General features: G+C 52.4%; 1 protein-coding gene across 3 annotated transcripts; it reads right to left on the reverse strand.

Moving 5' to 3' along the window:
* Nucleotides 1-517: 517 nt before the first annotated feature.
* TPM3 (tropomyosin 3) lies at nt 518-23,165 on the reverse strand. Of its 3 annotated transcripts, none has more exons than XM_045982145.1 (8): nt 22,952-23,165; nt 16,881-17,014; nt 15,298-15,415; nt 15,112-15,182; nt 13,703-13,778; nt 12,961-13,023; nt 12,713-12,782; nt 518-1,838 (listed from the first exon to the last, which is right to left on the reverse strand). In XM_045982145.1, exons 1-8 carry the CDS (start codon nt 23,081-23,083, stop codon nt 1,756-1,758), a joined length of 747 nt encoding a protein of 248 aa, XP_045838101.1. In that variant the 5' UTR covers nt 23,084-23,165; the 3' UTR covers nt 518-1,755. The 3 variants fall into 3 exon arrangements, with proteins under 3 accessions (XP_045838101.1, XP_045838100.1, XP_045838102.1); XM_045982144.1 differs by lacking the exon at nt 13,703-13,778 and adding an exon at nt 14,400-14,475 and having other exon boundaries at nt 22,952-23,160; XM_045982146.1 differs by lacking the exons at nt 13,703-13,778; nt 16,881-17,014 and adding an exon at nt 14,400-14,475 and having other exon boundaries at nt 22,952-23,019.
* Nucleotides 23,166-24,400: the final 1,235 nt, after the last annotated feature.

Consider the following 24,400-nt stretch of genomic DNA (forward strand, 5'->3'; position numbering starts at 1 on the left):
CGGCCCTGCATGCAGAGCGGGACTCGGCCCAGGAAGCGGCGTCGTGGGTCCGAGGAAGTGGGACTCGCGTCCCGCCGCAGGCCAGGGCGCGGGGTGGGCCAGCAGGTCCCAGGAGGCCGCCCCCCCACAGCCGGCGGAGGCTCAGCTCGGGGGCCGGGGCAGGGCACGGACCGGGGCAGAGCCGGCGGGTCACTTCCGCAGCCCCGCGTCCGTGGCTCCCGAGCGTGAGCCCCGCGAAAGGGGCGCGCGGCTCGGCCTGAACTCGTCCGCGCTAGTGAAGGAACCTACCGCCTCCCAGTCCCTCGGACGCCGGTGACGCGTCATCTTTGTCTCACGGAAAACCCGAATTGTGCACATCGGGCCGCGAGGCCGACGCGGCTCCGACCCCAGTGGGGCGCGTCCACGGCGCGTCCCGGCGCCCGAAGCCCGCGGCCACCACCCAGAGATCGGGGCTCTCACTCCCTCCGTGGCTCCTGTGGGGAAGGTACAACTGGGTCAGCAAGAAGAGTCGAGCAGGTCCGAGGGCAGAGGGACTGGTTCTTTATTTCAAAAAGACACTGGTCCGTTTTCAGTATCAAAACACTTTGCACTACGGGTTTCCTTCCTCCCGGCGGCCGGAGAGCGCCCCGCAGTGCGCGCCCCGGACAGGCCGCACAGAAACCGCACAGAAACCTCGCCGAAAGGGGAACCGGGGAGGGAACGAGACTAAAAGAGCAGCACGCGGTCAGCGCGCAGCCTGGAGAGAATTCTCAGCCAGACGCGGTGGCCGGTGTGCCCCAACCCGACAGAAGCAAAGTTTCAAAATAATATAAAAGTTTAAAAACAGTTTTGTACATGAGCTATTCAAGATTTCTCCAGCGCGGACCGATACAAAGCACGAGATGGCACGTCTAGAGGCAGCAGCTTTGGACCCAGCGAAGGGCGATGAGATGAGTTTGTTTCACGTGGCTGAGTCAGGGCAAGCACGGAACGTTCTTTTTCCTTCAAGGAGGCAGGAGAGCAAGGAAGTGGTCACCTCCACCTAAGGGGAACACGATCCATTCTGTGGGCAGTTAGGGCCAAGACAGGCCCGGGATTTGGTCTCAGACAGAGGTCCCACCATCTTAACTTGTTTGGTCACTTCTGATGAACAAAAAAAAATTAAAAATAAAGGAGCTCAAAGATACCTTAAAGCTAAACCCTGAGCCACACTTTTTTGGCCACTCCCCTGGAATCATCTTTCTAATTTGGCTGGTACTTTGGACGAAGCAATGAAGCTTCCCAGAGTGGGGGGCTCTTTCCGCACTCCGGCTCTCAGCAAGGCAGGCCCTTGCCGCTTGCCCTCCTCTGCAGAGGGCAGGACGCACTAAACTGAAAAGTTACTTCCCACATGTGAGGAAGGGATGAGACTGCTGCTTCAGAACTGTGGGATAATTTGGAATGTTTTACAAATGGTCGCTACATCAACAACAGCAAAAAAGGTAATTACAAAATGTGTACATCACAACATGCTTTTAAAGACACTTTGCATTGTGCTCACATTCCCTTAAACATTGTTCCCAAAGGTGCTCAGCCTCAAGCCCAGCTGGAATCTCTAGGGAGAGGCAGAGACGGTTTGGCGAAAAAGACACAGGGGTTGGGGTGGGAGAGGCGGCAAGAGGAGAAAGCAGCCTTCCAGCTGAAGATCAGCCCTCAGTGGCAAGGCCGGCTTCGGGCAGGCCGGCCTCAGGCGGAGTCGGGGCCGAGGGAGGAGCAGCAGCGGGCGGGACGGGGGCTCTACATCTCGTTCAGGTCCAGCAGAGTCTGGTCCAGCATCCTCTGTGTGCACAGGTGCTCCTCTTTGGTGCATTTCAGCTTATCTAATGGGGGTAAAGGAGAGACGTTACACGGACTGGCAGTGAACAACCCGGTCTTCCCACGGAGAACCACTCCTGCTGCAGGGAGGAGGCGGACGAACCCAGCAGCTGCCCTCTCGGCCGCAGGCACGCTACGGCACCACTTGCTTCTGCGGCCTCGGGCGGGAAAGCTGCGGTTACAGGTGTTGCTCTTCCTCTGCGGGGAAGAGGCAGGAGGCCTTATCAGTCATTTCCTCATTCACCCACACCCAACCAAGGCTTTCAGTTTGCAGTCCCTGGAGGAGGCAGCCTTAGGCATCGCCATCCTTTCTTTCTGGGCTTGGCCCATAGCACAGTGCCTACTTGATGTCGCTCAGGGGTGTGAGCCCTTAGAACAAGGAAGGGCACGTTTCTACCAGTAAAACCAGAGGCTCGGTGCAAGAGAAACCTCACGCACTATAGGCTTCCTCCAACAAGGAAAGGAACAATTAACTGGTGGGATAAATGAAAGACCCCATTAGCCTGTCACAGAATCACTAAAGGCCACAGAGCCAAGACCACTACTGAACATACAAGCACAACCTTAACTGCGATTTTTATAGAGCTATTCTCCAAAACTAGCCTGTGACAGTTACTTACAGTTAAACATAAAACCAGGGAAAAGGAGCAAGAAGGAAAAAGTCAGGAAGAGAACGTGTGGCGTGAACAGCGAGGAGAATCTAATCTGCTCAGCAAGCAAACCACTCAGACCGCTCTAGGGGCGCAAATACTCACCTCGGCCTTATTAACACCCCATACCCTTCAACTCTCTTCCCTTTTACCCACCCAGTCAGAAGGGCCCAATCTCTGGGCCTGCAGATGAAGCAGTCACAGCATCTTGTCCAACTGCTTCTTTTATTGTTAGAAAACATCCGCGCAGGGGGAACACCGCCTACAGCCAATGCCCGGGGCAGCAAGTCAGGGTGGAAACCAGAAAGCTCTCTCTGGTTCCTCACCATGATCTCTCAAGCCCCTCCCTTATCACCCATTATCGCTGGAAAAGGAACAGAAACTCAGCGCCAACTGTTCTCACTCCGCAACACAGTTAGGAAGCCAACGACATTCTCACTGTCCCAATTAAAAAGCAATTTGTGGGGCACCTGGGAGGCTCAGTGGGTTAAGCATCTGCCTTCCGCTCAGGTCACGATCTCAGGGTCCTGGGATGGAATCCTGCGTTGGGCTCTCTGCTCAGCAGGGAGTCTGCTGCTCCCTCTCTCAAATAAATGAATAAAATCTTAATTTTTTTTTTTTTTTGCTTAAGGCAAAATGACTTAAAAAAAAAAAGCAATCCGCTTTCTGCTGGGGTCCAGGTCAGTGGTGTCAGCAGTAGGCTCGGCTTATTGGACACCAGGGAGCCCTGCTCATCAGTCCCACAGACCATGCAGCGCGAGCTTCAGCTTGCTAGAGAGCAGGCGGTTTCGCTCAAGTTGGCTGTAGAGACGCTCTGCAGCAGCGCCAGGAGGAGGAAGCAAGAGCAGGAGAGGACACAGAGAAGAGAAAAAGGGGAGGTTAGCAGACACCAAAAGAAACCCTGAGATTTCTGACTAGCTGATATACGGAACATGCACCTGAGAGGCAGGGTCGACATTCAGACAGAGAGGGCAGGAAGTCAGTCAGGTGGTGGACAGACCAACAAAGGAACAAAATAAAATATCCTGACGGACCAGGTGGAAGGACATTTTGAGAAAGAAAAAGGTATCTCCTTTGCAAAGGTATTTATTCCCCGGGTTGAGAAATACACAAGTGAAACGGTGAAGCAAGGCACAGAGCTGGCTTGTAATCAGTGTTTGACAGAAGCTGAAGTGGACGGCTGGGACGTTTTCTGTAAAAGCATTCAATACGGGGCGCCTGGGGGGCTCAGCTAGTTAAGTTAGTTCATGATCCCTGGGTCCTGGGACGGAGTCCCGCATCAGACCCCCGGCTAGGCAGGGACCCTGTTCCTCCCTGTGCGGCTCCCCCTGCTTATGCGTGTGTGCACAGTCTCTGACAAATAAATAAAAATCTTAAAAAAAAAAAAGATTCAACACAGTATTATGAATGATAAATTAGGGCCAATATCGCTACATCCATTCAATCCTACTTTCTAATGCTCCTTGTTGTAGGTGCTTGGTGGTTAACCCATCTCAAGGGACTATCCATCAAACCCCACTTCCCCTTTTCAAAAAAAACCCAATCCTGTCAAGGTGGGCAGCATCAAGCAAGATGACCCTGCCATTTTTCCAGCCTCCCTTGCAGTTAGACGTGATTATGGAATCCAGCTCTGGCCAGTGAGATACAGGAGTAGTAGTCTGCTGGAAGGCTTCTGGGAAAACCAGCTTTCTTTCTTGCCTTGAACATAGATGTGAGGGTGAAAAGTTACAGATTTCAACCTCAAGAGAGGGCCAAGAGAATCACAGAAACCCAGCTACACCAGGCCACAGTTGCTCTAACCTGGACTTGTTATTACAGGAGACAAGTGAGTCCCATATTTATTTAAGCAACAGTTAAGCTGTTTCCCATAACCAAAAGCAGTCCTGATTAAGAGTAGTTAAGTACTGGGGCACCTGGGTGGCTCAGTTGTTAAGTGCCTGCCTTCAGCTCAGGTCATGATCCCGGGGTCCTGGAATCAAGCCCCGCATCAGGCTCCCTGCTCAGCAAGAGACCTGCTTCTCCCTCTCCCACTCCCCCTGCTTGTGTTCCCTCTCACTGTGTCTCTGTCAAATAAAGAAAAATCTTAAAAATAAAAAAAAAACAGGGGCGCCTGGGTGGCTCGGTGGGTTGAGGCCTCTGCCTTCAGCTCAGGTCATGGGGATCAAGCCCCACATGGAGACCCTCATCGGGCTCTCTGCTCGGCGGGGAGTCTGCTTTCCTTCCTCTCTCTCTGCCTACTTGTGATCTCTATCAAATAAATAAAATCTTTTAAAAAAAATAATAAAAATTAAATAAATAAATAAAAGTACTCAAACCACTGACTTTATCTCAATATTCCACCTGGAGCACACCTTTAAGAGGAGGTACAGAGAGAAACCAAACCCATCTGACCACAGGGTTAACAGGAATTTGGGGACAGACATTCCTGGTCTCCAACTCTCAAGTTCACAAATAAGCTTCTTCCTACGTTTTATAGTCTGTTTCAAAATGGCCTCAGGACTTCGATGTAAAGATATATTCTTCCGTCTTAAAGATCAAGTGTATCCACAGAAGGACTGTGCCCACAGTCCAAGTGCATTGCTCAGGCGCCTTGCCCTCTGGGCAGAGGTTTTCTCCTGCTCTACCCAGAAGCTGGTGACCAATACGGTCCCAAGAATACTTGCCACTTTATGTACACTATCAAAACAGAAAACAGGGCGCCTGGGTGGCTCAGTGGGTTGAAGCCTCTGCCTTCAGCTCAGGTCATGATCCCAGAGTCCTGGGATCGAGCCCCACATCGGGCTCTCTGCTCTGCAGGGAGTCTGTTTCCTCCTCTCTCTGCCTGCCTCTTTGCCTACTTGTGATCTCTCTCTGTCAAATAAATAAATAAAATCTTAAAAAAAAAAAACAAAAACAGAAAACATACGTAATACAAAATGATCCTGGGAGGGAATAACTAAAAATGATAGTTGTATTAAAGGACAGGATGAGAGTGAACTTTAAGAACTGCACTTCTCGTTAAACCAGTGGTTCTCAATACACGTGATATTATTGCCTATTCTTTCCCCTTGGAAGGAAATTTGGAAGTGTGTGGGGGAGGTTTTAATTGTCACAGTAACTAGAAGACCCTACACATATTTATTGGTTAAGGGACAGCAATAAGTAGGACTGTTCCGTACATCCCAGAATCATCTTGGTTTGAATGACCACAGTCCACCACTGAGAAACACTACACCAGTCTACAAGCCCCACGAGGCCTGGGATCGGAACTGTCAAATCTGCGAACGCTCACTTCTTAGGTTTCTGGTAACATTCTACACAGATTCTAAACACCGCCTGACTCTGCTGTAGCGTCCCTATCCACCAGTTCCCGCAGCCCACTCCTGTCCTGGGAAAGAAGGGTCTTATCAGAATCTAGTCCCTCCAAACAGCCTTGTCAGTGAGGGGTTTGTTCCATTTAGGGAAGGAATAAGGAGAGAACTGGAAGCGTTTTCTTGCCTGATTAAATCCTAGAACCCACAGTTCCCTAAAAACCGCAGAAGGTCAACAGATAAATGTGGTTATTTGTTCACCCTGAATTAGTATGTAGGAGTTCCAATCCTGCTATCTCTGGTAACTAAAAATTCAGGATCAGATACCAGCTCATTTAGTCAAAGTTCTTGGTTCCCTGATAATAGCAAAATAAAACAAACCAAAAAAGGCAAGCCAGGGAATCCATTTGGTCTGATGTTCCTTTTAGGCCTGTGCAATTAATTAGGGAGTGATCCCACGGATGCTAGACATCCTGAGGCTTCACTGGTCTGAATCAGGCCAATTTCACTCTCGAACAGGAAAAGGGAGTGGGAAGGCTGGAAGGGTAAACGGAACTCTATGTGTCTTAAAGCCTCACAATTCAAGAGATGAAAAGGAACAGATTTTGCCTTTTTTTTTTTTTAAATTTCCCCTAATATTAAGGCGGGGGGATATGCAACCAGTACCATGAGAAAGTACTAGATTGGGTGGGGCTAAGACAAGGCTGCCCAACACTACAGGGCAGGTCTGCCCACCAGGTAACGGGACCCAGTCACATGTTGTGCCTCATCCCAACAAAGGTCATAACAAAGAAGGGTAGAAAGGACTCTTAACGCATCAGACTGTGGTTCAGTCTCAGAAATGGAGGGGAAAAGAGATCAAAATGCTTTGCTGAGATTACCAATGCTGCTTCTTGACCCCATCCCCATAGCTAGTCCAGGCCTGAGTCACATACAGTGGCTTCTGCAGTAAGCAGAAGAATGAACTCGGCACCACACAGCATTTCAAATTTCACTCTGCTACTCTGGCCTGTTGGTTCCATCCTTGCTCACACCAGTCACGCCCCTGGGGGAAGACAGCGACCACCAGCAGCAGAGCGTCTTGCTTTTGTCCTAATTCGCCTCCATCCTCACATGCTTCTTTCTTTCCCAAGAAGCCTTTCTCTGTGCCCGTCAAGTCCTTCTGCCCAAACACAGAACATCCACCACTGTACTACCCAACACAGCAAGCAGTCACTGACCACATGTGGCTATTAACGTCAGTAGTAAAACTAGCAGAATCTTAGCTCCTTGGTCACATAAACCATGTTTTGAGTGCTCAGCAGGCCCCATATGGGCCTGCTGGTCGCTGCTTTGGCAAGACTGTCAGAAGTCCTTGCTGGACAGCCCGGCTCCAGGCTCTGTGTCTCGCCCTGGTTTTCCTTCCACTTAGTTCACCCTTCTGCTCCTTGAAATATGGCTTCTGTCCTTGATCTCAATGCTCAAAACACACCCCTGAATTAATCCAGGGCTAGTGGCCATGTCCCATCTTGAGCTATCTTTCTTCTCAACCTGCTGAAGCTGGGAGCCCCCGGAAGCCATCTGTCACCAGCGGAATTAGCAGAGCTGCTGCTTCTCCTTCCGTCCCTCCCACCAGCTCCACCAGCACCGGGACTCCTCCTCTGCGCAGGTTTTCCTGTTTGCTTCGTTCCCTGTACATCTGCGACTGTCTTTCGGGTTCTAAACGCGCTTTCGTGGTCTAAATGGGCCTGCCACTCACACGGCGTTCCGAATCTTACATCAGCCAGCCTATCCCCTCAACGCCCAGAATTTGGTTTTCTCCTGGATACCTGCCAGCATTTCAGACTCATCTCCTCCACCCTCTCCTGCCTCTTCAAACCAGGACTACACCATCTCCCTCTACCTTCAATGCTCCCATTTTCCTAGGATCCAAACCAGTCGCTCCTGCCTTTCCTCCTCACACCGTGCCCTCCATCGTGTGCGCCTGCAGAGCCGTCTCTCTACAGATGACGATCTCCGGGAAAGCTGCAACGATCTAAGCCAGCTTCTCTCAAAGCCAACTTGCTGCTGGTGCTGCGTAAGGAGATTTCTGACAGCGTGCACTCGTGAACTTAAAGAAACTTGCTGTGTTGTTCTCATGTGCGTCAGGAAAAACCACTAGCAGGAATCTAACCTTTTACCTTAAATCAGAATTATGTATATTAAGACAAACTTGAAAATAAAGAGTAAGTGTGAAGGAAACAATGTAGGGAGCACATGAATATGGCAGAAGCCACCAGGTAGGACACAAATGACTCAAAGTTGTGAACTATCTTCTATCTAAATGCATCACTTTGATAATCTGCTCCCCTTGTCATCTAGTAACTTAGCCGCCAAATCAATTCGTTGCGATTCATACCAGAACATATCCTTGTTCAAAATCTCCACAGGCATCCCCATCCCCTATAAACCCCAACGTGGATTTCAGCACGCACTGCCCATCCTGTCTAAATCTACCTGTACAGCCACTATATCCCTTCCCATCTCGACCGATGCTTCTACTCTCTTGCTTTTTAACCAAAATGCTTAATATCCACAACCCTTCAACCAAAATGTCAGAAGTGCAATCCTTTAGAACCCAATAAAAATGAAGAGGCAAGTTTTAATATGTTTATTAAGTACCTATTATGTGCCTCCTTCTTTGAGTCTTTATCATCCCCACTGAAAACAGCCTCTTCCCCTGCTGAATTTCCACAAGCGTATCATTTGTGGCGCTGATCACAGACCATCTTTAGCTTTATCTATGTGCTCTCCTACTAGACTCCGGGTAACCTGAAAATAGGGACGGCGCCTCCGTCTTTGATCTTTTCTGTCCCCAGCCTGATAACTTCATGGCTTCTAAGGAGAACAGTTCAAGTGTCAGCTGAACCAATCAGTCTGTACCTTCGCCTCAAAGGCTGTGTAGCAGGAGGAAATGGTGTGAACAGAAAGAAACCTGAATTCAATGAGACCTCGAGTTTTAGATTAGGGAAAACCTCTCTTTGAGGCTCTGTTTAAACGAAAAGCAAGTTGGAAATATATAATTTGCTAAGAAACTGAAGTACTCGGTGCGCCGAACGCCACTTAGGTGACCAGGTGTGTACAAGGACAGCTGCACTCTGGCTCGGAACCATCCCAGCTGTGGAAGCCGGACCAGGAGTTCGTAAAGTGTTGCTATGTGATCCCACAATATGAAGCAGGAACAATTTCACTAGCAGAAATACATCATTTTTAGGGGCGCCTGGGCGGCTCAGCCACTGAGCCTCTGCCTTCGGCTTAGGTCATGATCCCGGGGTCCTGGGATGGAGTCCCACATCGGGCTCCCTGCTCAGCGGAAGCCTGCTCCTCCCTCTCACTCTGCCTCTGCTTGTGTTCCCTTTCTCGCTGTGTCTCTGTCAAATAAGTAAATAAAATCTTAAAAAGAAAAGGAAAGCCAAGAAAAGCAAAGGGTCACTTGTAGGCACGTAACACAGGATCAGCACCTTGCGCACATTATCAGAAGCGCGCATGGCCGGCTGTTCTAGTTTTCCCAGTAACGACCATTTATCATCTGCCCTCTAGTCCACCGGCACACACCGACGGGCAAATGGCAGTGAACCTCCAGCATGTGACAAGAGTCTGGGCAAGAAAACAAAAATGTGCTGAAAACACTGCTTTTCTGTGACTTGGGATGGTCTAATTCGTTAAGTTTGCTGCTAGTACATCTGAGTCCGACGAGTGCTCTGAAGAGGCACCATCTGAACCACTGGAAGAAGGGCCGAGAACATGTACTGGGAGGCACGTGGACGCTACCAGAAGAGAAGAGACCAAGGAGAAGGGGAGCCTTCCAGGCGGCCAGACTCAGGAGCCTCCAAGTACAGGACTCGGACTCCCAAAGCGTGCACCGGAGGACCCCTACCCTACGGCCCCCACTGCTAAGTCCGCCGCTCGGACAGACTCAGATCAGCTGAGCTTAAATGTCAAGAAAAAACAGACACACACAAAAGTGGCTTTGATTATGTAAGTCAGGGAGGGCCTCCAACAGCTGTTCTCCACATCACACCCCAAGGCTCCCTTTGAGGGACAGCAGCAGCTCTGTCCATGACACACATGCGGGGGGCATGAGGCTTCCGGCAGCTAAACACTTTAATTTAGGGGGAGGGGGAGGAGTGGAAGAATACATAAGTTGCTTTGTGCCCCCCACTACATCCTAATGCCTTGGGGACCAGCCAGGCCGACCCAAATGGAATCCAGAGCGAGTGGGGCGTTGGGCTCCCCGAGGAAAGGGGGCAGATCCAGAACAGAGCAGAAACGGTGAGAGTTATCTGTGTGAGAAAGTAAGGAGACTCTAGGTAAGAAGGACTGGCATCAATGTACACAGCAACTGGGGAGGAAAGGGAAGAGAAGGCAGCAGGAAGGAGAAAGACAGCCAGACACTCCAGCCTGAGTCATCCGGCTTCTTCTCAGGGTTAGTGGGAAAGATCCAAAGGGGCGGATTAGCGTCAGGGATCAGGGTCCACAGCAAACGGATGAAATCCCCAACAACGCTTTCTGGTGCTTTTTACCGCCTGGCTTGCTCTGGGACTCAGCTCAATTCTTAGGTGAATTTGGTGTTTCCAATCATGGCTGTTTCCTCTGAACTTTACTATCAGGACACCAATTAAATACACCCAAGGAGGTGTGAATTCTGTCATGCCATGTTAGGGCCCAAGTCACTGTTCTCTGGGCCCGATGTCCTTAGTGCCAGGGTACCTCCAGCAGTGTCCCTCTGAGAAGACTGCATCGGGGCAGCAAACAGAGAAACCAGGGCGTTATGAAGAGGGTCTCTCAACAAAAAACACTAAAAACACGTGTCCGTCAGGGTGCCACTGCGGATCCAGTATGAAAAGCCACCCAGCTTTTGCCAGTAAGTAATCAGCACCGATGTTTTAAAAACAGCTTGAAGTTTCTAGGCTCCAGGGGATAAAACCAAAGCACACTACGCACAGCCTGTAACCCCAGCCACCCGCGAGCCGAGGGGCAGCCCCCCTCCACTGTCGGATAGTTACATAGAGGTCATGTCATTGAGGGCGTGGTCCAGCTCCTCGCTAATGGCCTTGTACTTCAGTTTCTGGGCATAGAGCTCATCTGGATACGCACAGGAACACCGGAAGGGACGAGGGGACAGAGTGAAAAGTATCAGAAGCAGATGACAAGAGGGAATCATTAGAAATAAGGAAGAGTGTGACTGTGGGTCTAATACCCCAGGTCAGGAAAACATCTATCCTGGTGGCCACAACAGGCCATTTTCAGATCCGCTGCCCCCCCCCAGAACCACTGGACTTCTCGACACCTCTGATCGCTTACAGTCAGGGGTGAGCATCTGGGCACAGTCATGACTAGAAATTCCTGTTACCAATACTACTCCCACGGAGTCAACCCAGTTCCTCGCAGGGTGACGCAAGTAGAAAAGGGAGAAAGCACACATTAGTACTCAGACACTTCTTCTCTATCTACCAAGCAAGACCAGTACACTTGGCCCCTTTGTTCTTCAGGCTGCCTGCCCAAACCCCCCTGAAGTAAGACTATCCTGCTACCCAGAGCATACCAAAGAACCCTATCTCAGGGTTCTCAAAGTCTATTTTTGCTCATTAGAGCAGACGAGTTGCCGAAATAGGGGGACAAAAGTATTTAGAAAGCCCCCCCGGGGGGGCGGTGCCTAGATGGCTGTTTGTTGAGCCTCTGCCTTCGGCTCAGGTCAGGATCCCAGGGTCCGGGAATCGAGTTCCACATCAGGTTCCCTGCTCAGCAGGGAGTTTGCTTCTCCCTCTCCTCCTTGCTTGTCCCCTCACCCCGCAAATAAATTCTTTAAAAAAAAAGAAAAGAGGGGCGCCTGGGTGGCTCAGTGGGTTAAGCCTCTGTCTTCGGCTCAGGTCATGATCTCAGGGTCCTGGGATCAAGCCCCACATCGGGCTCTCTGCTTGGCAGGGAGCCTGCTTCCTCCTCTCTCTCTCTGCCTGCCTCTCCACCTACTTGTGATCTCTTTCAAGTAAATAAATAAAATCTTAAAAAAAAAAAAAAAGAAAGAGGGGCACCTGGGTGGCTCAGTGGGTTGGGCCACTGCCTTCGGCTCAGGTCATGATCTCACGGTCCTGGGATCGAGTCCCGCATCGGGCTCTCTGCTCAGCAGGGAGCCTGCTTCCCTCTCTCTCTCTCTCTCTGCCTGCCTCTCTGTCTACTTGTGATCTGTCTGTCCAATAAATAAATAAAATCTTTAAAAAAAAAAAAAGTAAAGAAAGAAACCTAATTTTTAAAAAAGGAAAAAAAGAAAAGAACGGGGTGCCTGGGTGGCTCAGCGTTAAGCATCTGCCTTAGGCTCAGGTCATGATCCCAGGGTCCTGGGATCGAGCCCCGTATCAGGCTCCCTGCTTCTCCCGCTCCCACTCCCCCTGCTTGTGTTCCCTCTCTCCCTGTGTCTCTCTCCGTCAAATAAATAAATAAAGTAAAAAAAAAAAAGGTAACAAAATAGAAAAAAAGGAAGCCCCTGGGAATCCTCAGCTGAGACATGGACATTTCACAGCTGCCTCTCTCAGAGATCCGCCAGAGCTTCCGTGACGAACAGGACTGCCCAACGTCGCCGTGGGGTACCACACGCCCTCACTGCCTCCCGAAAGTGTGGCTACCATTTCACCCGGAGACCAAGACTTAGGACTACTATGCTGGAGGTAAATGCAGTCACTACCAGTCTCCTCCAAAGGAAGGATGCAAATTCCAGAATACTAGGGGAAGTCTTAGTAAAGGAAAAGGCTGTGTATGTAAAACTCCAATTCTGGATTTTGACCTATTTCACCTCGCTGGGGCACACGACAGGGCGACGGGCATGTGGCAGGTCACTACCAACTCCGTCCGGCGGACAGGGAAGGGTTGACAGTCAACGGGCAGGGTCTCCCTCTGTCTCTCTCCTTCCTCTCCCAGGCTCCATACCTTCCAAATCATCGATTGTCTTCTCCAGCTTCGCTACGGATCTCTCAGCAAACTCAGCACGGGTCTCTGCCTGGGGGAAATGTGACACCAGACGGAATCAGAGATGAAGATCACAATAAAAAGGGTTCTCTCTCTCTTCCACTTTCTATGCAGAGAACGTTCCGAACCAAAGCCAAGCCTGAGTCTTAAAGAGGGCATCATATGCCTCTGAATGTTTTGATTCCTTCCCTAGAACCCCCTCAGCTCACCTCCTTGAGTTTATCCGTGAGAATCTTTATCTCTTCCTCGTATTTGTCCTCCTTTTGCGAGTACTGCAAGAGAAGGAGAGTAAGTGTCAGAGCGGAAATTCCCCGCACAGACCCTCCCGGCCACCACATTCACTCGCACAGTGAACAGCCTCTTGGAGCTGATGTGCTGAATGGCCCATGAGAAAAAGAGCAAGGCCCATTTCTAGACAAAAGATCCTTAAAATCCACAAACCAATTTCCTTAGAGTCTTGATACCCTCTGATTAGAATCCTCCAGACCTTTATTTTTAAAATGGACTTAAGGTTTTAACTTATTCAGATCAACCCAAAGAGGTTTTTCCTTCCTCCTGTTTTAACAAGTAGGTGTAATGACAGCCCAAGGCCACACCGCAGAAACAGTCCGACATGCTGGTAAAGACCAGTCATCTGTCTTGACTGCCTACTAGATCTCAGATCTGCCATGTGATGTCCCTATCAGTCTGCTAGAAAGCCGCCTGGGAGCTGTGATTACTGCTATTTCGCACAGCCGTAGTCTGAGGAGAACATGACCCCAAGCACCTGAGGCCACGAAGTGATTTTCACTAAAGGAATCAGTGTGCACAGGACTTAGCATTAAACCCAGAATCTGGATGACAAGGACGCGTCTCACTAGGTGGAGTAAGGAATGGGTTTCTCCAGTCTTTCATCAGGGGCAGGGCTGGGCCCAGGCCCCAAAGCCTGTCACCATCACAACCAGCCCCTACCTTCTCCGCCTGAGCCTCAAGAGACTTGAGGTTGTTGGTGACATTCTTCAGCTCCTCCTCCAGCTCAGAACACTTACTGTGAGTGTTTTAAATACCGCAGGAGAGGAAAGGGGAAGAAGGAGAGAATAAAAAAAAAAGGGAGAGAGAGACACATAGACGTGAATCGAACCTATATGCAGAGAGAGCTGGAAGGCGTACGGGGGCAGAGAGAAGGTCCCGGTCACCTAAGCCGGCGTCACCCCTCCTCCCTCTACCACAGAGCATGTCAGAAGCTGGGCCCTCCTGGGCTAGGACTTAGAAGTCTGGATACTAAGCGAACAGGTGAGAGAAACCCCTCACGGGAACAGGTGCTAACAGCTGGCAGGGGTGGAGGTGGGATCAGACGTCCAACCCGCACAGGCCCGGGGTCACCCGCACAGGCCCCGGGTCACCCGCACAGGCCCCGGGTCACCCGCACAGGCCCCAGGTCACCCGCGGGAGGGAGCGGCCCTGCGGAGAGGTGCTGAAGCAACTCGGGAAGAGATGACAGATGCTGAGTAAGTGGGATCGAGAATGGAGCAGTCCATGAAGAGATGAGAAAGCGCTCAACAAACCAACCAGCGGAGGGGAGGCAGCCGCCGGACAGACAGAAGGACGGAACAGAACGGAAGCACACCACACACCCGGAACCTGGTCGCGTGTCTAACGGCTGTAGTACCTTTTCTTCAGCAGCACTCAGACACTTGAGGTTCTGGTCCATCAGTCTGATCTGCTCATCCATCTCCCGGCAACGGCTGTTAGTGACAGTCACGGGGGTCGCACAAGCCAGGTTGTGGGGAGGGAGAAAGGTCAAAAAGGACACAGCAAGGAAACAAGCAGCAAAATGGTGGGGGGGGGGGGGGGTTTTCCTCCAAAAAATGGGAAGAAAACACCACCATGGTCATGCTATGCCAGGTCTGGGAGAGGGACACAAAGGAAGCACAAATACATGCGCGTCAGCACTGCCTCTGTTACGCAAGGCCCAGAAGGTGCCAACAGGGGGGCACTTCCTGTCTGCCCTGGCCCTCAAGTTCCCCAGGCTGGCAACGTGGTAAAAAAGAGATCAGGAGATCGCAAGTCAGCAGAGCCACGCCAGGTGGGAGGACCCTGTGAGGGCCTGCAAGTTAACTCTTCACCATATATTAATCAGTCTTTATCTGCCCGTTTGCAAACCCTCCCTACAAGAAGTAAAGGAAGCCTCATCTGTCATCTGTCACTAGTCCAGAGAGTTCGAAAAGCGCACAGCCACTCCTTGTCAGGGCCTAAGAAAAGCCCACTCTCTAGGCCCTGTTTAACAAGGTCGAAGGAATGCTACTTAACTTACATTAATGCACAAGCCAAAGGGAAAGGGACAGAGCGGTATGGCAAGATTTGGGGAGCGAAATACTCACGACTCTGCCAGCTCAGCTCGTTCCTCTGTGCGCTCCAAGTCCCCCTCAATAATCACCAACTTCCGAGCCACCTACAGAAGAAGAGCCCTGAAGCTCGGTGAAGCAAAGAGGAAGCCATCTCCCTCTACCACGATTCTTTTTCAGAATCCCTACAACACTGAAGAGGACACACACAAGGCACGGTACCTCTTCATACTTCCGGTCTGCCTCTTCTGCAATGTGCTTGGCCTCCTTGAGCTGGATTTCCTGGAGTTCCATCTTTTCTTCATCCTTCAAGGCTCGGTTCTCAATAACCTTCATACCTCTGCCAAGAACAAGGACTAATGTGGCACTGACTCCCTGCGGAGCCTCCCGCCTGCGGAGCCGGAGGGATAGGAATGGCCCCTTCTGAAGCCCATGCCTCTCTGCCTACCACCCAGAAAGAACTCCACACCAGCCCCCACCTTAGTCTGTTTTAATACTTCTTGAAAAACAAAAAATGAAAAAAACAAAACTCTGGGGCACCTGGGTGGCTCAGCTGCTTAAGCATCCGCCTTCAGCTCAGGTCATGACCCCAGGGTCCTGGGATCAAGAACCGCATCGGGTTCCCTGCTCGGCAGAGTCTGCTTATCCCTCTGCCTGCTGATCCCCCTGCTTGCGCGCTTTCTCTCTGACAAACAAGTAAAATCTTTAAAAATATATAAATAAATAAAATAAACTTTTTAAAACAAAAAACAATACACCGTTCATATTAAGTACACAGTTTAGGATACAAAATAACCCTCCCCACCTCTACTCCTGCTCAACAAACTCTTCATAACCCTTCCAGAAGGGTTTTATATAGATAAAACCCAAACAAACCTCAGCCCCACTTCCCCACACCCCAGAAGAATCATACACTACCCTGTTCTGCAACATCTTTTCTTCACTTCCTAGAACCTGGGGTGCTGCTCTGCACCAGCAGAGACCGCCAAACTCCTCATCTTCACGGTGGCGCTGTGCCCACGTGTTCTGGCAGAGCATTGCTGGTTCCGCAAGCTTCCCCTGACCTCACGCAAGTCCTTACACACCTCTGCTCTAGTCTAACTCACAGCGGCAAGGAAGCCAATTGGCTATTTTCACCAAAGCTGAGTTTTGATTTGGTTCAGGGACTGTGGTTCTCAACTACAGACACACATCAGGCAAACTTTAAAAACGTCAACACCCAGAGCCTGCTTGCAACGGCCTCTCACTGAACTGGGGTGGAATTCCAGGCATTCTGATACTTTTAACTCCCCAGTGATCCCCACCAGTAGCTCCCGGGATCCTAACACTGCAACACTGTAGCAGCGGCAGACAGAGCTTATCTCACACTCTCTGCTGGGCTCCAGCTCCGGGGTTCCTGACTCCTAGATCAGGGTAAGGGCTGAGAAACTGAATTTCCACCCAGTTCCCAGTTCCCAGGTGCTGCTGGGCTGGGAGCTCACTCTGAGAACCACTGCTTTCGGGGGACTAACCTCACAAATTAAGCCTATGATTCCGTGGAGGCCATCCTGGTGGCCCTATTTAAGAAATGAATCGTTAAATCAGTTTCTAGTGTAACACCAACTACCAAAGGTCACAGTGCCCAGGTAACCCTTAATCTGCCTTCAAGTGAAAAGGATATGCAGAACAGAAACAAAGAGGTAAGTTACCATTTTTATATGTTAACTAGGTGGAATTTAAATAAAAACTGGGGGAGGGGGCAGGGAGCAGGACTGTAAGGAAATCCTCCTCGGAGTGTCGGGGCCCCACCAGGCTGATCTACACACCTCTCGCTCTCATCAGCAGCTTTCTCTGCTTCCTCCAGCTTCTGCAGGGCAGTGGCCAGGCGCTCCTGGGCGCGGTCCAGCTCCTCTTCAACCAGCTGGATCCTGCGGTTCAAGGAGGCCACCTCAGCCTCGGCCTGTGAACGAGAGGACGGAGAGGCGGAGCAAAGCTAAGACCGGGTGGGGCGCCAGGAAGGAGCCAGGGTCCAACATGGCAACACATGTCCCAGTGCAGATGCGACAGGATGACAGAGACGCCCGTTTCCTCCCTTTCCCACCAGCGGATTTCCATGTGCTCCCCAAGAAGCATGTTTTAAAGCTCAGTTCCTTGCCCAGTCCAGTGCCGGTTAGTGGCAGCGCCTTTCTGGACTCAGGTCAAACTCCTGAACCCGCTCCTGTCAGAAAAGGTGGCCAGTGAAGGGTCCCTTCTGCCCGCGCTCTGGCTTAGAAGGGAGTTCCGCTCTTTAGCAACTTTCTTCTAAGTATCTCAGAAAGTGAAAAAATAAGTAAGCGAAGTTTCTCAAAGAGGGAAGTTTGGATTATCTACTAATTTGCTGCTCAGCTCAAGTTGTTTACCCTCCAATGACCTTACCCTAATATACCAGGAGGGTCACTAGCCAAGAGAACGTTTTTCAGAGGAACAGTCTAGACCAGAAAGCAAAAGGAGCCAACATCAGGATAACCACCCTCCCACCCCTGCGACTCGCTCCCCATCCCCACCTTTTCAAAGGTGACAACAAGGAGCTCTTCTAGCTAAAATGACCTGCCTTGATGACATACCGAAAAAATGGGGGCAGAAGAGAATGTTTCCTCCACGCCTACCGCCACTCCTGCAATCTCTCAGCCGCGAGCCCTTGCTACTCCCGCAGTCATGAGGATTGCGGACTTCAGCCCCCCTCCCCACGACTGCTGGCAGTCCTCTCCCCGCCCCATGCCTCCTCCTTGACAGTGGAGTTGAGAAACAAGAAAAGGAGGCGGCCTACATGTGCCCGAATTCTACTGGCAGAAAAGCCTCCCTCTCAGGACTACCTCTCCCCTCCATACGCCTTTACCCGTGGCAAGTACACTGGCCGCCGCCACAAGCACACAAGAATTTAATCCGCTCTGCAAGCCAGCCGGTTCAGCTGCTTATCCAAGTGCTTGGTTAACGTGATCTCTCTCTACAGTCCAGACTGTGTCTGAATTCTATTACCCTGATTTCCTGCTGGCAGTCAGGGGTGGGAGCAGGTACAGAAATAATCTGGGCCACAGTCTCTAAAGGGAGGGATAGAGCCCAAAAGACTCCCGTTAAGAATCAGGTTATTTGGGGGGTACGGAGCGGGGCGGGGCGTTCAGAGCAGGGGGAGAGCAAGGCTCAGTCAGTTAAGCATCCAACTCCTGATTTTGGCTCAGATCTCCAGCCCCACCTCAGGCTGCTCCAGCTGGGTGTGGAGGCTGCTCGGGATTCTCTCTCCCTCTACTCCTCCCTGTTGCACTCTCACTCTCAAAAAAACCCCAAACAAACAAACCAAATTTCCAAACAGAACACAGGAGGTTCAAAGTACTGTTTGGGCTGGGACTACAGAAGCACTAACCCCCAAGAGAAAAATAACAAGGGATCCACAGAAGCTGAAATTACTAAGAAACCATCGTGTCTCTAACTATACTACTCAAAATACCGCAGAGACAAGCACTCTCTCGTCCTGTCTCTTCCAGGAAAACAGATGTCCCATGGTCCCTAGGACAACACACACTGCACCTCACAAGCTCAGAAAGGGCAGCAGGTCAAGATGACAAGAACAAGCCAAGCTACCGGCAAACACACCGGCAAACCCACCGCCAGTGCAGTGTTTACCCCACCACCCCCTTCAAATGCCTACAACAACAACAACAAAGGAACCAGATTTGGAAGAAGCTCATAAAATCTGAGTCCCCTCCCCATCTAGCTCACCAGCAGTTACCCAAACGGAGGAGAGAACAGGCTACGGGGGCGGGGTGCCGGGTTTCCATGACAACAAGCTGGCTCCGGCAGTTTCCCCCACAAATCAGCATTTACAATAGAATTCTTAGCAAGGATGAAAAGGGAGGAGAAAACACCTCTTGGTGCCCTCACAAGAGCATGCACGCACTGAACGAGCTTGTATCAAAAGCAGAACCAGCCATGGGTGTCCCAGCAAAAGCGGGGGGGGGGGGGGGGGGGCCGGTGTGACACGACACACAAACACTGTTCTCTTTTTTCTCCTCCTACAGAGGATCAGTTCTCTCTACAATGAAACAGAAGTTTGCAGAATCAAGATCTGTGACTGTGTCTAAGGGAATAAGGGAAGACTTCAAGCCAGAATCTGTGTGCAATGCCTGTCCCTTCCAGATCAATCCATCCTGCAAGACGCTGGCTGGGACTAACTCCTGCAAGCCAGGACGAGAAAAGTCAGCTCTATGCTATTCCGACCACCCTAGGGTTGGCGTATCCAGAAACAGTTTTGAACGTGCAGCCCACCCACCTCTGCCCCCCCAAAAGATACATTCTGAGGGCCTTCCTTTAGGTAATAATCAGACTCCCGGTGGTCCAAGAAGCAGAGATCCCAAGGGAGGAGGGGCACAGCTGCAGTTTGCTCCCCTTAGTCCACCGCCGATCACAGCATTCGCCGTGAAATGACTTCAGCTTAAACATTACCATCCTCCACGCGGAAGAGTCCCCAAACCCACTACACACCTCCACGCAACGAACCGACAGGGCACGGGTGCTCCGAGGCAGATCAGGGCCAAGGACAGAACGGGATTAGCCTAAATCTGGCCACTCTGGGGTTTCTCTTTTTAGAAAAAAGCCAGAGATGAAATTCAAAGAAAACCAGTAATGGAAAAGTCAGAAGTGAGCCTGTGAGCAAATGGCTGGTTGGTATGACCTTGTTCACAAATGTTCTACCCAGGGACACCCACTGTCCTCAGGGACTTGAAATTCACCAAGGGGGAGGCAAGCTGGGGGAAGGGAGCACAACTATCTGCTCCAGAGCAAACAAAGGTGGAGTCTACATGAGGAACTCAGAGCAAAGGGCTATTTGCCTCTCCCCTATGAGTGTGTGCTCTAATGTGAAGGAGAAAGAAAAGCAATCAGCAGGAGTAAATCTAAACCAAAGATGATAAAGGCCACTGTGCTGCCCGCCAGACCCCACAAACAGGAGAGCCACACAACAGCCAGGCATTCTAACTCCTCCAGAGACCAGGAATTGGGTGTAAAACCAGAATGAGAACTGCTGTTTTAAAGCCCACTCACTTTTTCAGTAATAGGCAATTTTTTAGACCAGGAAAAAAAAAAAAAAAAAAAGGGAAATACCAGGACAGGTTAGGAGAGACCTATTAAAAACAGGTAAGGGGGCGCCTGGGTGGCTCAGTGGATTAAGCCGCTGCCTTCGGCTCAGGTCATGATCTCAGGGTCCTGGGATCGAGCCCCCGCATCGGGCTCTCTGCTCCGCGGGGAGCCTGCTTCCTCCTCTCTCTCTGCCTGCCTCTCTGCCTACTTGTGATCTCTCTCTCTCTCTGTCAAATAAATAAATAAAATCTAAAAAAAAAAAAAAATTAAAAACAGGTAAGAAGAACTATGTAAAAACGGCTAATATAGTAAGTTTCATGTTGCGTGTATTGCTACCACCACCAAAAAACTGGTAAAGAAAAAGACTGCATTTGAGTACTGCTTAAGTTTAGCAAGAACTGCAGAGGAGGGCACAGTGCGACAATGGAAAAGGTCAATCTCCTGAAAACCGAGAAGGAAGATGGATCCCAGAACAACTCCAGACTCGGCTTTGGAGTCTTCCAGCTTCCCAACAAAGGTGGATGTTCACACAAAGCAACCAGAAAAATAATTAAGTGACAATCCCACTAACAGCATGAGATAGCATCAGGGAGTGCTGAGTTTCCAGCTAAAGAGGAGGGAGGAGCCTGCAAAACTCACATTCCAGAGGCCCTAAGAGGATAACAGGTAGATCAAGCACCCACTTCCTTCCCAGGGGTGTCTCCTCCTCAGGAGGAGTTCAAAGTTTGCCAGAGCAGAAAGTCAAAAGGTTACGCTCCCTCAAGCTGGGAAGCAGAAACATAGTGGTTTCATCAGTATTTAACTATCACCCTACTTCCCCATCTGAACTTCCTCACTAGACTTCAACGCTCACCTCAGGACGCAAATTTTCAGGCTGTGAGAAAGGAACAATTTAAGAAACATCTGAAGCTGCTCACTCTGCTGCCTATCACCGCAGAGCCACCTAGGAAGAGTGGGGTGAAAAGGAGACAAATTTTCCTGCAAGGAAAATTACCAAATCCTGGGGAGAGAAGGGAGGAGGAGATGGGCATCACCAACTCTGGAAGTATTCCTGGGATGCTCACACTTAAATGCTGAGCCCAAGACTGCGGCTCAACACAAGGCTACCTCTTTAAAAGCCATCCTGCCTTCCTCTTCAAGGTGATCTAGTCTCCAGAACAAAGGAGATGAAAAAGTGTCCCTACTCATAGTCACCCAGCCAGTCCATCTCACTTGAATTGATAATTAGGAGTCACCAGTATAATGAATAGGGAAAACCAATCCCCTGAGTAAAAGGTGACCGAGGAAGACAAACTCCCAGCAGTTCCATGCCCAGTTATAAAAAGAAAAATGTATTCTAACAATTTTCATGTACCAGCTTAGTGGGCAGCTGCCAGAACAATAATTCTCAGCCACTCCCCCAGAGGAGGAAAAGAACCAAAAAAAATTTTTTTAACGGGAAAAGAACAAGGAATGGCAATAAACCACAAAAGTTCTTCATTGGGTCTTCAAATTTTAGCAACAGTTACTTTTCTTTCCAGCCTAGAGATGCTCCAACAAAACCAAGGCCTGAAGCCAGGAGGTCATCTCCAGGCACTGGATGCACCCGACACCCTGGAAAATCTCGGCTTGCTGCAACCAGAGAACCACTTCTAAACAGAAGGCAGTCTCAAGAATCACCCCTCATTCCACCAACATTTCACGTTCCCACTTTCTGTTGAACAAACGCCTAATGATCTCTAAACCCCACCCACCACCGCCACCACCACTGAGGAGGGTGACCGGGACAGCAACAGAGTAACATCACTAGAGGCCACTCGGAGCTCATTATTTTGTCTGCATCACCCGCTCGGCCGGGGCCAACCAGAAACCCCGACAGAAACCGGCGCTCCACCGACGCTCCGCCACACCAACTGGCTTATCAGCTGTGCTCGGAAGGCGGCGTCGCAACCGGTTCAGCGTGCACTGATTACACTTCGGCAAGAAAGGCCCGAGCCTGGCGCCTGGCAGAAGTCCCTGCCTTCCAGGTCACCCCGCGCAGGGCTCGCAAGTTTCGCTGCCCCGTCCGTTTGCACTAGCACCGCGAGCGAGGCACCGGCTCGTCCTCTGCTCCTTCACGCCGACGAGAGGGCGGCTTTAGCGGTTGCCCCCTGAAGAGGAAAGAGCCCAGGCCGGAGGATGGGAAGCACTGCGGTGGCCTCAACCTCCTCCAGGCAGGGCACCGCGCTTCCTCTCTGCCGACTGCTGCCTCATTTCCTGAGCGGGCGGGGGGAGCGGAAAAGCTGCAGCAGGCCAGGCCGGGGGCTTTCCGGCGGTTCCCACCCGCACCCCCCGCCCGTGCGCAGTAAGTTCGGCCCGGCCCCTCCCAGACCAGGGAAGCACCCACCGCCTCTCATCTCGCCCTCTGGGCCGGAAACCTCGAACGAGAGAGCAAATTCCACACCACTCCCCGCCCTTCTCGGAGGAGTGGGGGAGGGAGAGGCCGCTGAGCCCCTCCCCCGGCCGCGCCGGGCTCCGAGGGAGTGAATGAATGAGCCGGGAGAGAGGAGGAGGAGGAGAACCACCGCCGGGCCCCGAGGGACTCAACTCCGCCAAAGGTCGAGTCTGCTCAACCGAGCACCCAGGTCCCCCCTCGGCCGCCTCAGGGCCACCTGCGGCTGAGCCCCACCCATCCTCCGGGCTCCAACTTCATCTCCGAGTCCGCCCGCGCCCGAGAACCGCGCTGCGCCGCGGAACGAGGGCCGCCCCCATCCGGGGTCCCAGCCGCGGCAGCGCCCGCTCTCCCTCACGCGCCTCACCCTCTCCGTACCTGCTCCCGGGCCCGCCTTTCCCCTTCCACTTCCCGCTGCAGGCGCTCGGCCCTCTCCTCTGCGTCATCGGCTTGTTGCTGCAGAACCTGGATCTTGCGCTTCACCGCCTCGATGGTGGTGATCCCGGCCATGGTGCCCACCCAGCCCTGCTCGCGCTCGGCTTCCTGCCTCCTCCGCTCGGCGCGGTAGCCGCTTCTCACCCCCACTTCCGCCTGCTCCGCCCTGAAATACCGGAACTCGCCCACCCGCCCGGATGTGACGTCGCCGCCGCGCCCTAGCGCGCGGGGCCACGGGAGGACAGCCCGCTGCGCAAGCGCGGGGCGGGGCCTTCTCGCGCCAGCAAAGGCGGGCGGGGCTGCGCCGGGGGGGGGGGGGGGCGCTACCATGGCGACCGGGGAAGCGTCGCGCTGAGGCTGCTCAGGCCTCGCCGGCTGCGCTCGGGTCCGCGCGCCGGGCCGCGGCCACCCACCGGTCGGGGCACCTTGTGTCCTCCCGCCCCGAGCGCCGCGTGCGCCTCTGCTTCCACCCGCCGCTCCCAGGGCCGGGGCTTGCGGGGCCCCTCCTCCGCAGCGCCCCGCTCCGCCCCGTCCTGCCCAGGTCGGCCCGGGGGTCCTCGGTCCCCGCCCGAAAGCCGGTGAGGGGACCCGCGGGTGGGAGGAAAGGCCGCGGGGCCACTGCTCGTCCCGCAGGGCGTCCGTTAGGAACGAAGCGCCGCTTCCGTCTCGGAGCCGCGCTCTGGCCGGCGCCCTCGAGGGTCGGAGCGGAGCGCGGTTTACTCGTCGTCGCTCGGGCGTCTGCCGGTGAGGGGCTGTCCTGCGCTCCCGCTTCACCGGGAAGGAGCCCTCGGGGACGGATCGCTGCGCCCAGGCCTTCGTGCCGCGGCCACGGCTGCTCTGCGGTGCCCTGAAGAGCTGCTTGGGACTCGGCAACTGCGTCTGCGGCACCGCCTTGCGGGCGTCCCGGGCGCGAGAGCCGCGACCCTGGAAACGTACCATCTCCGCCCTGCTTCGTTGGCGCGCCGGCCTCCCAGCGAGCCCTCGGAGCGGACGGCCCCTCCGCTGCAGCTCCTTCCCGCCGAATCACCGGCCGGAGAGCTCTTCGAGGTGAGAATCCTGCCTGCGGAGAGCGCCGGTGGCTGAGACCGGCGCGGCGCGCAGTGCCTGGTCCGAGGACGCTCCTCCCAGGCTCTGTCTTCCCTGCCTCCTTTCAGAAAATACTGAGCAAATGCGGTGTGGGGAGACCAGAGATAAGGGGGCCGATCGGACCACCCTGCCCTCTGGGATAGTCACCTGTGACCCACAAAGAATAACCAGCCCCTAAAAAGGAGGGAAGCTGTTGCAGGTGCTCTCAATGAGATGTTAAAAGGATTTAAGTCTCCTGGTTAGCTTTCTACAAAGACCCACACTAAAGGCCCTCATTGGCAACCAGAGGACCCCTCTCACTCTTGA

This window comes from Meles meles, chromosome 17, assembly GCF_922984935.1.
Source record: "Meles meles chromosome 17, mMelMel3.1 paternal haplotype, whole genome shotgun sequence".
Classification (NCBI taxonomy): domain Eukaryota; kingdom Metazoa; phylum Chordata; class Mammalia; order Carnivora; family Mustelidae; genus Meles; species Meles meles.